This window comes from Rattus norvegicus, chromosome 8 (assembly GCF_021556685.1).
Source record: "Rattus norvegicus strain SHRSP/BbbUtx chromosome 8, alternate assembly SHRSP_T2T, whole genome shotgun sequence".
Lineage (NCBI taxonomy): Eukaryota > Metazoa > Chordata > Mammalia > Rodentia > Muridae > Rattus > Rattus norvegicus.
Window position 1 is genome coordinate 7872480 of NC_141541.1, and position 14163 is coordinate 7886642.

Here is a 14163-nt window from a genome sequence, read left to right on the forward strand (position 1 = left end):
TCTCTGATTCCTCCAACAGGGGTCCGTTCTCAGTTAAGGGGTTTGCTGCGGGCATTTGCCTATTTATTTGCCTTATTCTGGCCGTGTGTCTCAGGAGAGATCTACATCCGGTCCCTACACTTCCTTGCTTCATCCATCTTATCTAGTTTGGTGACTGTATATGTATGGGCCACATGTGGGGCAGGCTCTGAATGGGTGTTCCTCCTGCCTCTGTTCTAAACTTTGCCTTCCTATCCGGCCCCAAGTGTATTCATCTTCCCCTTTTAAAGGAATGAGAGACATGCCTGGGAAGCCAGAAGAGACTACACTCTGCCCACATATCTGACTCTAGAGGAAAACACCAAACGCCATCTGGGACCCTGGTGCATGGAGCCCCAGAAAGGGTGGCGCAGGTCGTCCTGGACACCGCCCTCGAAGAGAGCTCATAAGCAACAACCCATGAGCAAACTTGAGCCTCAGGACCACAGGTAAGACTAACCTTTCTGCTCCAAGCGACCGGACTGGTGGTCTCAGGACAGACAGAGGCAAAATTCCTCTAGGACCGGACACTTTCAGTTTTTAGCTGGATTCCCAACCTCACTGATCCCTGCCCGCAGCTCACTGCTCCCAACCCCGTGAGAGAGAGAACTCACTGCCCAGACAGGTGGGCACTCCTGAGACTGCAGAGCAGAAGAGACCACCAATACTGCCCACCAATACCCATATCCCTGGCCCAAAAGGAAAGTGTATATGGCCTCTGGGATACGGTAGATAGGGGCACTGGAGCTGCAGATACCCTGCTCCCGAGACACCACCGGAACCAGGAGGGACCGGATCAACAGTTCTGTACACCCAAATCTGGTGGGAGGGAGAGCTAAACCTTTAGAGAGGCAGAAATGCCTGGGAAGCCAGAAGAGACTACACTCTGCCCACATTTCTGACTCCAGAGGAAAACACCAAATGCCATCTGCGACCCTGGTGCACGAGGGCTCCCAGAAAGGGCGGCTCAGGACCTCCTGGTTGCTGCCCTCGTGGAGAGCTCATAAGCAACACCACATGAGCAAACTCGAGCCTCGGGACCACAGGTAAGTCCAAATTTTCTGCTCCAAGTGACCTGCCTGGTGAACTCAGACACAGGCCCACAGGAACAGCTGAAGACCTATAGACAAGAAAATCTACACTCGCGAAAGCAGAACACTTTGTTCCCATAACTGGCTGAAAGAAAACAGGAAAACAAGTCTACAGCACTCCTGACACACAGGCCTGTAGGACAGTCTAGCAACTGTCAGAAATAGCAGAAAAAAGTAATCCCAGAGATAATCTGATGGCAAGAGGCAAGCACAAGAACCCAAGCAACAGAAACCAAGACTACATGGCATCATCAAAGCCCAATTCTCCCACCAAAGCAAACACTGAATATATAAACAAACCAGAAAAGCAAGATCTAGATTTAAAATCATATTTGATCATGATGCTGGAGGACTTCAAGAAAGACATGAAGAATTCCCTTAGAGAAATGCAGGAAACCATAAATAAACAAGTAGAAGCCTATAGAGAGGAATCACAAAAATCCCTGAAAGAATTCCAGGAAAACACAATCAAACAGTTGAAGGAATTTAAAATGGAAATAGAAGCAATCAAGGAAGAACACAGGGAGACAACCCTGGATATAGAAAACCAAAGGAAGAGACAAGGAGCCATAGATACAAGCACCACCAACAGAATACAAGAGATAGAAGAGAGAATCTCAGTAGAAGTAGATTCCATAGAAATCATGGACACAACTGTCAAAAAGAAGGTAAAGCAGAAAAAGTTACTAGTCCAAAACATACAGGAAATCCAGGACTCAATGAGAAGATCAAACCTAAGGATAATAGGTATAGAAGAGAGTGAAGACTCCCAGCTCAAAGGACCAGTAAATATCTTCAACAAAATGATAGAAGAAAACATCCCAAACCTAAAGAAAGAGATGCCCATAAGCATACAAGAATCCTACAGAACTCCAAATACATTGGTCCAGAAAAGAAACTCCTCCCGTCACAGAATAGTCAAAACACCAAATGAACAAAATAAAGAATATTAAAAGCAGTAAGGGAAAAAGGTCAAGTAATATATAAAAGCAGACCTAGCAGAATCACACCAGACTTCTCGCCAGAGACTATGAAAGCCAGAATATCCTGGACAGATATCATACAGACTCTAAGAGAAAACAAATACCAGCCCAGGTTACTTTATCCTGCAAAACTCTCAATTAACATAGATGGAGAAACCAAGATATTCCATGACAAAACCAAACTTACCCAATATCTTTCTGCAAATCCAGTGCTACAAAGGATAATAAATGGTAAAGCCCATCATAAGGAGGCAAGCTACACTTTAGAAAAAGCAAGACACTAATTGTCTTGGCAACAAAACAAAGAGAAGAAAAGCACACAAACATAACCTCACATGCAAATATGAATAAAACAGGAAGCAATAATCACTATTTCTTATATCTCTCAACATCAATGGCCTCAACTCCCCAATAAAAAGACATAGAAAGAAACTGGATACGCAATGAGGATCCTGAAATCTGCTGTTTACATGAAACACACCTCAGAGACAAAGACAGACACTACCTCAGAGTGAAAGGCTTGAAAACAAATTTCCAAGCAAATTCTCTGAAGAAGCAAGCTGGAGTAGCCATCCTAATATCGAATAAAATCAATTTACAACTAAAAGTCATCAAAAAAGATAAGAAAGGACACTTCACATTCATCAAAGGTAAAATCCACTAAGATGAACTCTCAATCCTAAATATCTATGCTGCAAATACAAGGGCACCTACATACGTAAAAGAAACCTTACTAAAGCTCAAAAAACACATTACACCTCACACAATAATAGTAGGAGATTTCAACACCCCACTCTCATCAATGGACAGGTCATGGAAACAGAAATGAAACAGAGATGTACGCAGACTAAGAGAAGTCATGAACCAAATGGATTTAACAGATATTTATAGAACATTCTATCCTAAAGCAAAAGGATATACATTCTTCTCAGCACCTCATGGTACTTTTTCCAAAAATAACCATATTATTGGTCCAAAACAGGTCTAAACAGATACAGAAAGATACAAATAATCCCATGCTTCCTATCAGACCACCATGGGCTAAAGCTGGTCTTCAATAAAAATAAGGGAAGAATGCCCACATATACATGGAAGTTGAACAATGCTCGACTCAACTATAACCTGGTCAAGGAAGAAATAAAGAAAGAAATTAAAGACTTCTTAGAATTTAATGAAAATGAAGGTACAACATACACAAACTTACAGGACACAATGGAAGCTGTGCTAAGAGGAAAACTCATAGTTTTGAGTACCTGCAGAAAGAAACTGGAGAGACCATATGTTACCACCTTGACAGCACACCTAAATGCTCTAGAACAAAAAGAAGCAAATACACCCAGGAGGAGTCGAAGTCAGGAAATAATCAAACTCAGAGCTGAAATCAACCAAGTAGAAACGAAAAGGACCATAGAAAGAATCAACAGAACCAAAAGTTGGTTCATTGAGAAAATCAACAAGATAGATAAACCCTTAGCCAGACTAATGAGAGGACACAGAGAGTGTGTCCAAATTAACAAAATCAGAAATGAAAAGGGAGACATAACTACAGAATCAGAGGAAATTCAAAAAATCATCAGATCCTACTACAAAAGCCTATATTCAACAAAAACTTGAAAATCTGGAGGAAATGGACAATTTCCTAGACAGATACCAGGTACCGAAGTTAAATCAGGAACAGATAAACCATTGAAACAACCCCATAACTGCTAACAAAATAGAAGCAGTCATTAAAGGTCTCCCAACCAAACAGAGCAGAGATTCAGACAGGTTTAGTGTAGAATTCTATCAGACCTTCATAGAACACCTCAGACCAATACTATCCAAACTATTCCACAAAATTAAAAGAGATGGAGCACTACCAAATTCCTTCTATGAAGCCTCAATTACTCTTATACCTAAACCACACAAAGACCCAACAAAAAAAGAGAACCTCAGACCGATTTCCCTTATGAATATCGAAGCAAAAATACTCAATAAAATTCTGGCAAACCAAATCCAAGAGCACATCCAAACAATCATCCACCATGATCAAGTAGGCTTCATCCCAGGCATGCAGGGATGATTTCATGTACGGAAAACCATCAATGTGATCCATTATATAAACAAACTGAAAAAACAAAACCACATGATCATTTCATTAGATTCTGAGAAAGCATCTGACAAACTTCAACACCCCTTCATGATAAAAGTCCTGGAAAGAATAGGAATTCAAGGCCCATACCTAAACATAGTAAAGCCATATAGAGCAAACCAGTCCCTAACATTAAACTAAACGGAGAGAAACTTGAAGCAATCCCACTAAAGTCAGGGACTAGACAAGGCTGCCCACTCTCTCCCTACTTACTCAATATAGTTCTCCAAGTACTAGCCAGAGCAATCAGACAACAAAAGGAGATCAAAGGAATACAGATTGGAAAGGTAGAAGTCAAAATATTACTATTTGCGGATGATATGATAGTATATTTAAGTGATCCCAAAAGTTCCACCAGAGAACTACTAAACCTGATAAACAACTTCAGCAAAGTGGCTGGGTATGAACTTAACTCAAATAAATCAGTAGCCTTCCTCTACACAAAAGAGAAACAAGCCGAGAAAGAAATTAGGGAAATGACACCCTTCATAATATTCACAAATAATATAAAACCTTGGTGTGACTTTAACCAAGCAAGTGAAATAACTGTATGATAAGAATTTCAAGCCTCTGCAGAAAGAAATTGAAGAAGACCTCAGAAGATGGAAAGATCTCCCATGCTCATGGATTGGCAGGATTAATATAGTAAAAATGGCCATTTTACCAAAAGCAATCTACAGATTCAATGCAATCCCCATCAAAATACCAATCCTATTCTTCAAGAGTTAGACAGAACAATTTGCAAATTCATCTGGAATAACAAAAAACCCAGGATAACTAAAACTATCCTCAACAATAAAAGGACTTCAGTGGGAATCACTGTCACTGAACTCAAGCAGTATTACAGAGCAATAGTGATATATACTGTATGGTATTGGTACAGAGACAGACAGATAGACCAATGGAAAAGAATTGAAGACGCAGACATGAACCCAAACACCTATGGTCACTTGATTTTTGACAAAGGAGCCAAAACCATCCAATGAAAAAAAGATAGCCTTTCCAGCAAATGGTGCTGGTTCAACTGAAGGTCAACATGTAGAAGAATGCAGATCAATCCATGCTTATCACCCTGTTCAAAGCTTAATTCCAAGTGGATCAAGGACCTCCACATAGAACCAGGTACACTCAAACTAATAGAAGAAAAAGTGGGGAAGCATCTCGACCACCTGGGCACTGGAGAAACTTTCCTGAACAAAACACCAATGGCTTATGTTCTAAGATCAAGAATCGACAAATGGGTCCCCAGCTCCGAAAAAAAGAACCAAAAAAAAAAAAAAAATAGAATCGACAAATGGGATCTCAGAAAACTGCAAAGCTTCTGTAAGGCAAAGGACACCGTGGTTAGGACAAAACGGCAACCAACAGATTGGGAAAAGATCTTTACCAATCCTATAACAGATAGAGGGCTTATATCCAAAATATACAAAGACCTCAAGAAGGTAGACCACAGGGAGACAAATAACCCTATTAAAAATGGGGTTCAGAGCTAAATAAAGAATTCACATCTGAGGAATACTGAATGGCTGAGAAACACCTTAAGAAATATTCAACATCTTTAGTCATAAGGGAAATGCAAATCAAAACAACCCCGAGATTTCACCTCACACCAATGAGAATAGCTAAGATCAAAAACTCAGGTGACAGCAAATGCTGGCAAGGATATGGAGAAAGAGGAACACTCCTCCATTTTTGGTGGGATTGCAGACTGGTACAACCATTTTGGAAATCAGTCTGGCGTTTCCTCTGAAAATTGGACATTGATCTACCTTAGGACCCAGCTATACCTCTTTTGGGCATATACCCAAAAGATGCCCCAACATATACCAAAGACACGTGCTCCACTATGTTCATAGCAGCCTTATTTATAATAGCCAGAGGCTGGAAAGAACCCAGATGCCCTTCAACAGAGGAATGGATACAGAAAATGTGGTACATCTGCACAATGGAATATTACTCAGCTATCAAAAACAATGACTTCATGAAATTCATAGGCAAATGAAGGGAACTGGAAAATATCATCCTGAGTGAGGTAACCCAATCACAGAAACACACATGGTATGTACGCATTTATTAAGTGGCTATTAGCCCAAATGCTTGAATTACCCTAGATGCACAGAACACATGAAACTCAAGACTGATGATCAAAATGTGAATGATTCACTGCTTCTTTAAAAGGGGAACAAAATACCCTTGGCAGGGAATAAGGAGGCAAAGATTAAAACAGACACAGAAGGAACACCCATTCAGAGCCTGCCGCACATGTGGCCCATACATATACAGCCACCCAATTAGACAAGATGGATGAAGCAAAGAAGTGCAGGCCGACAGGATCCAGATGTAGATCTCTCCTGAAAGACACGTCCAAAATACAGCAAATAGATAGGCGAATGCCAGCAGCAAACCACTGAACTGAGAATGAGACCCCTGTTGAAGGAATCAGAGAAAGGACTGGAAGAGCTTAAAGTGGCTAGAGAACCCATATGAACCACAATGCCAAGCAACAAGAGCTTCCAGGGACTAAACCACTACCCAAAGTCTATACATTGACTGACCCTGGATTCTAACCTCATAGGTAGTAATGAATAGCCTAGTAAGAGCACCAGTGGAAGGGGAAGCCCTTGGTCCTGCTAAGACTGAACCCCCAGTGAATGTGATTGTTGGGGGGAGGGCGGTAATGGGGGGAGGATGGGGAGGGTAATACCCATATAGAAGGGGAGGGAGAGGGGTTAGGGGGATGTTGGCCTGGAAACCGGGAAATGTAATAACATTCGAAATGTAAATAAGAAATACTCAAATTAATTAAAAGAAAAAAAAGGAGTGAAGCATTGGCATTTTGGTCATCCTTCTTGAGTTTTATATGTTCTGTCATTTGAGGTAATTCGAGCATTTGGGTTAATATCCACTTATCAATGAGTACATACCACCTCTGTTTTTCTGTGACTGGGTTATCTCACTCAGAATATTTTCCAGTTCCATCCATGGGCCTATGAATTTCAAAAAGTCATTGTTCTTGATAACTGTGTAATGTTCCATTGTGTAGATGTACCACATTTTCTGTATCCATTCCTCTGTTGAAGGGCATCTGGGTTCTTTCCAGCTTCTGGCTATTATAAATAAGGCTGCTATGAACATAGTGGAGCATGTGTCTTTGTTACATGTTGGGGCATCTTTTGGGCACATGCCCAAGACAGGTATAGCTGGGTTCTCAGGTAGTGCGAAATCCAATTTTCTGAAGAATCTCCAGACTGATTTCCAGAATGGTTGTACCAGTCTACAACCCCACCAACAATGGAGAAGTGTTTCTCTTTCTCCACATCCTGTCCAGCATCTGCTGTCGCCAGAGTGTTTGATCTTAGCCATTCTGACTGTTGTGAGGTGGAATCTCATGGTTGTTTTTATTTGCATTTCCCTTATGACTAAAGATGTTGAACATTTCTTAAGGTGTCTCTCAGTCATTGAGTATTCCTCAGCTGTGAATTCTTTGTTTAGCTCTGAACCCCATTTTTAGTAGGGTTATTTGTCTCCCAACACTCTAACTTTATGTTCTCTTTGTATATTTTGGATATGATCCCTCTATTAGTTGTAGGATTGGCAAAGATCCTTTGCCAATCTGTTGGTTGCCATTTTGTCCTAACAACAGTGTCCTTTGCCTTACAGAATCTTTGTAGTTTTATGAGATCCCATTGGTCGATTCTTGATCTTAGAGCATAAACCTTTGGTGTTTTGTGCAGGAAAATTTTTCCAGTGCCCATGTGTTCGAGATTCTTCCCTACTTTTTCTTCTATTAGTTTGAGTGTATCTGGTTTGATGTGGAGGTCCTTGATCCACGTGGACTTAAGCTTTGAACAGGGTGATATAATGGATTGAACTGCATTCTTGTACATGAGACCTCCAGTTGAATCAGCAACATTTGCTGAAAATTCTATCTTTTTTTCCATTGGATAGTTTTGGCTCCTTTGTCAAAAATTAAGTGACCCTAGGTGTATGGGTTCATGTATGGGTCTTCATTTCTATTCCACTGGTCTATCTGCCTGTCTCTGTACCATTACCATACAGTTTTTATCACTATTGCTCTGTAATACTGCTTGAGTTCAGGGTTTTTTGTTATACCAGATGAATTTGCAAATTGTTCTGTCTAACTCTATGAAGAATTGGATTGGAATTTTGATGTGGATTTCATTGAATCTGTAGATTGCTTTTGGTAAAATGACCATTGTTACTATATTAATTGTGCAAATCCATGAGCATGGGAGATCTTTCCATCTTCTGAGGTCTTCTTCAATTTCTTTCTTCAGAGGCTTGAAATTCTTATCATACAGATATTTCACTTGCTTGGTTAAAGTCACACCAAGGTTTTATATTATTTGTGAATATTATGAAGGGTGTCATTTCCCTAATTTCTTTCTTGGCTTGTTTCTCTTTTGTGTAGACGAAGGCTACTGATTTATTTGAGTTAAGTTCATTCCCAGCCACTTTGCTGAAGTTGTTTATCAGGTTTAGTAGTTCTCTGGTGGAACTTTTGGGATCACTTAAATATACTATCATACCATCTGCAAATAGTGATATTTTGACTTCTTTCTTTCCAATCTGTATCCCTTTGATCTCCTTTTGTTGTCTGATTGCTCTGGCTAGTACTTGGAGAACTATATTGAATAAGTAGGGAGAGAGTGGGCAGCCTTGTCTAGTCCCTGATTTTAGTGAGATTGCTTCAAGTTTCTCTGCATTTAGTTTAATATTAGCTACTGGTTTGCTGTATATGGCTTTTACTATGTTTACTTATGGGCCTTGAATTCTTGTTCTTTCCAGGACTTTTATCATAAAGGGGTATTGAAGTTTATCAAATGCTTTCTCAGCATCTAATGAAATGATCATGTGGTTTTTATCTTTCTGTTTGTTTACAGAGTGGATTACATTGATGGTTTCCATATATTAAACCATCCTTGCATGCGTGGGTTGAAGCTTACTTGATCATGATGGATGATTGTTTTGATGTGCTCTTGGATTTGGTTTGCAAGAATTTTATTGAGTCTTTTTGCGTTGATATTCATAAGGGAAATTGGTCTGAAGTTCTCTTTCTTTCTTGGGTCTTTTATATGGTGTGCATTATTTTATAATATGTTATTAGCTGTATTTATGAAATCAGTGTAAAATGCTTAAATTTGAAATTGTCAGTTGAAATTATTATAAGCATACACCACCACAAACTATAACATAATAGTTAGACCAAAGCAATAGTAAAAATGTCATCAAAAAGGTGACATTAAAATGATCATGTTTTATGTATTCCATGGATTTATGACCTTTTTTATTTAAAATATACAATTAATTAAGGTTTATTTACTATGTATAGGACTAACTCCCGAAAACAGGATTAGAGAGAGCAATGTGAGTCCACTTTTTATTTCAGGCCTCTTTTTATAAGCAAAATGTATAAACTGAGGGTTTAATCAAAGGAATTTGATGACATAAGGATTTGGCAAACCAATTTTACAGAAGCACACAACAGATTAGATTATTTGACAGATCATCTTGGTAGAACATCTTATCAAGGTAAATTATTTCCATGGTGTGAGTCAGACTCTATGGGGAGGTACGGTGATGGGATATGCCAAATTCCAGATCAGGTTGAAGCAGAGGACCTCTGAATTTTTACTGATAGGGAACAAATTACCATAGTCACTTAACATCTCACAAACATTCAAACGCCAACTATGATTTACTGGTAGACACCTAGTAAATACTTTATTTTGTCATTCCTTGCTTTTATAAGATACCGGTCTAATTTCAATACTGAATAGGGGAAGGTGGCAGCCAATTTTAAACCAAAACCAAAACCAAAACATAAACCAAAACCAAAACAAAACCTTGTAGCTAAGAAATAAGATAGGTGATTGTACTCACTGCTTTTAGTTTTTATGTCTGAATTTCAAATTATTCATTAAAAGTCTAGTGAAATGCATAGTTGAGGAATGAATAAATATTAGGATTTATTATGTGGTGCTCAAGAACACTATGTTGGAGTCAGAGAAGAATGGCCTCATTGATATGATATCTAGGACCTATTCTTTCAGAATATACAAAATGTACCTATGAGTAGAAACTTGTGAGCTTCTTCTGCAAATGCTAATGACATACTCATGATACATTATATGCATGTGTATGTATTATATATATATGGAATATATGTATGTATATTTAAAAATATGTGTCTATATATACATATATGTATATGTGCACACACACATCTATACATATATACATATACATATATATATAACACAAATCTATCTACACACATACACACACACACACACACACACACACACACACACATATATATATATATATATATATATATATATATATATATATATATCAGGTAGCTTTTTTGGTGCTTACTTTTTTTTCCAAGTGACTCTTTCTTCCTTAAATCTATGTTAAACTCAAATCTGTGTCTGATTTAAATCTATATTAAACTTTTCTTGATAATATTCAATGTCATCTAATAAACATAATTATATTAATATGATATGTACATATTAAAATATATGTCATATATATCATATCATGTCATACACACACTCAAAGACAAATACACACACACTCATATACCAATACACACACCAGAAAAGGTGGCTCAGTGATTAAAAAACCCTTGTTATTCTTGCAAATGATTGAATTTTGTTCTCAGCACTCATATCATTTGCTCATCACTGCTGGAAACCACATGTTTATGGATCTGGTACCCTCTTCTGGACTCTGGGTATATTCACATGCACAAACTCATACACAGACACATACATAAAATTTAAAATATAATCAGAGGTAAGTGTTTTACTCTTCAATTGAAAGAAGCGTTATATTTTTTATCTCCTGCAATTTTTAATTGATTTGAACTATGTTTTCAAAGGTGTTTTTATCTGGGTAGAAAATTAATGATAGTCATCTCTATTTAAATGTTCATTAATAAAACTTTAAATACAAAACTTTAAATACTCATATAGAAGATAACAATAAACTGCTTGAGTTGAGCCCTATTATTATATACAGACATTTGAAAATTATTTTTGTGGTACCTGAATGCCTGTATGTATGGCATGTATATGAATGTACATGGACATGTATATGCAGTTTGATGTCATTATGCAGATGAAGGCAGACAAGTTAGGTCAAGGCCATGATTGGACAGTAAAATATAAGGCAGGCAGGGACAAAACTTTTGTAAGGCAGGAGAGAAGGGAAAGAGGAAAGAATGAAGATGGAGGCAGGAAGGATGACCTAGATCCAGGTGCTCTTGAATTGTCAAGGTAGTAGGGATGGATTTCTGTAGGCAAATTTATCTTATCTTTGTGGACATTTTATATCCTTATCAATTGGTTGTAAGTTTATCATGTGGATACATTGTGGATTGAAAATTTAACATATAAATCTAATTGTTGTGCTACAGTTTTTTGAGTCTTGATTTTACCAGTAGTTGGGAGTTTGTATGTTAACTACCAGGGGACAGTTGCTGGGAGTGTGGGAAGAGTCCATGGTAGAAAGTTGCAATAGGCCAGCTCTTGCTGGACTTATAGAGCCCTGATTTTACCGGGCATCTGAAGCCAGAGAGTTGGCAGTTAACAGAGAGCTGCCAGGAGAGATGCCAATCTGAGATAAATTAGTGCTAGTTCCAATGGCCCACTCTAGCCAGAACTAGAAAGGGAGGATGACTGCCAGGGTATGCACTGGAACTGTTCTGGCTGGTTTTTTGTTTGTTTGTTTGTTCTTGTTTTTTTCTTTTTTTCTTTTTCTTTTTACTGCAACATGTATATCTGTAGTTGGGCTCACCTGTGAGTTTCAAGATATTTGATCACATTGTAAACCCTGAGATTGTCTTATTTACTGGAAAAGTCTATTTCTAGTTGTGATATGACTCAGCCCTAACACATATCCAAGATTCTCTGCTTATTGTAAACAGAACTAAATAAAGTTAACCATAGGTTAAGAGGCAAAGCAAGCAAGCAGTTGACCAGGAGGGGGTATACACAGGACAAAAGCATACAGTATAAGAGGAAGTCAGGAAGATGAATAGAGAGATAAACAGGAAGTAAAAGGGAGAGACATTCAGTTTCTGGAGTTGTAATGACAGTGTGCACAAGGAACTTTTCCCTTTGGGACAACAGCTTTGGAGGAAGGTTGGCTGGGTGCTTTCTATGCCTTTCTGAGCTAATAGGCTTTTATGCTATCATCTTCATCAGTAAAATTGAACTATTTAGACAATACCTCATTGTGGATTATCTGGAGGCTAGAAAGCTATTCAGGTGACTTTCTCTCCTTCTCTCCTTCACGTTGTTGTTCAGGACAAGGTCTCTCACTAAATGCTAGCACTCCTGGATTGGCTATACTGACTAGCCAGTAAACCTCTGGCTTCCACTTTCCAGACTTGGGATTACAGGAGTGCACTTCTGCACTAGTTATTTATATATGGGTGCTGAGGATCTGAACTCAGATTCTCATGCTTCATAGCAAGCACTTTATTCACTGTACCAGATTACACAAACATTTATAAAGTAATCAGTAATTTTTTTTTAGTGCAAAGTCAGCGAGAAAATGCTACAAAGTGTCTGTGTGAGTAAAGAAAAGAATAACTCATAAATAAAAGGCATTAACATGGTCTGGAGATTTGGCTTGGCACTTAAGAACACTTACTGCTTTTTGAGTGGGATCCAGATTCAGTTCCCAGCACCCATGTGGTGGTTTATAACCACTAGTAACACCAGTTATAGTGGATATGACCCCCTCTTCTGTCCTTTGAGAGCATAATGCATACCCATGGCACACAGACATACATGAAGGCAAAAACACTTCACATAAAATAAGATAACTTAAAAATTTTAAAAAAAACAACAGTACATAATACTTAAAAATATACAAAACTGAATACCTTTGGAGGTGTTTCAGAACCTGGATATTCTCTCTGATCTAGTTTCTTCCACCGATCCATTAGTTTGGTTACCATGGGTGTATTAAAATCTACCAACTGGAATCCTGTTACATTTGCTCCTCCATGTATAAATCTCTCAAGAGAAATATCCTTGAAACCCTGTAAATTAGTAGAAATGTTCATCAAATTTAGATCATTATATGTTCTTATTCTTACACATTAAAACCATAATTCACCACAATCAAGTAGGCTTCATCCTAGAGATGCAACATTGGTTCAATATACAAAAAAACTGTTAACATAATCCACTATATAAACAAACTCAAAGGAAAAAAAATCACATCATTATCTCCTTAGATTCAGAAAAAGCATTTGGCAAAATGCAACACCCCTTCATGGGAAAAGAAGGAGAGATAAGAGCCAAGGACTATTAAGATTCATAGAGCCTTCTAGTCTCCATCTGCACCAAGACCTAAGGCTTAATGACAGCTATCCAGACCCAAAACCTGCCTAGAGTGAGCTGGTTACTCAAGGTTGTTTTCACTTCTAAGCCCACAAGTTAGACCCCACTTTCGTTCCACTAACTGTCTGAAGAGGAACCCCCCCACCCCCACCCAGGAGTGCACAGGGCACAGGAACTGCAGAGAAGCCTGGTATAGGATCCTTCTGATCTCAACCTGTACCCAGAGCTAAGGCTGTTCCACAGCCCTACAGACCCAAATCCTGCCCAGAAGAAGCTGGTCTTCTAGGTGTGTACTCACTCCTAAGATCACAGGCTCACAGGCCTACAGGAGGGACAAGCTCCACTTAGAGACAGCAAGACCAACTAACATCAGAGAAAACCAGATGGCAATAGGCAAGCACAAGAACATAAGCAGCACAGATGAAGATGGCTTGGCATCAAAAGAACACGGTTCTCCCACCACAGCATGGGAATACCCCAACATGCTGGAAAAGCAAGAATAGAATTTAAATTCACATCTCATGAAGATGATAGAGGAGTTTAAGAATGAC

The 14163-nt window shown here is 38.7% G+C and overlaps 1 protein-coding gene across 6 annotated transcripts in view; it reads right to left on the bottom strand.

The window, feature by feature from the left end:
- The window catches only part of Gria4 (glutamate ionotropic receptor AMPA type subunit 4), a 454905-nt gene that overhangs the window by 105585 nt on the left and 335157 nt on the right, over positions 1 to 14163 (bottom strand). For all 6 annotated transcript variants that reach the window (XM_087560749.1, XM_087560747.1, XM_087560748.1 and 3 more), the window contains 1 exon segment: positions 13150 to 13308. In XM_087560749.1, the coding sequence (XP_087416875.1) occupies positions 13150 to 13308 (159 nt within the window).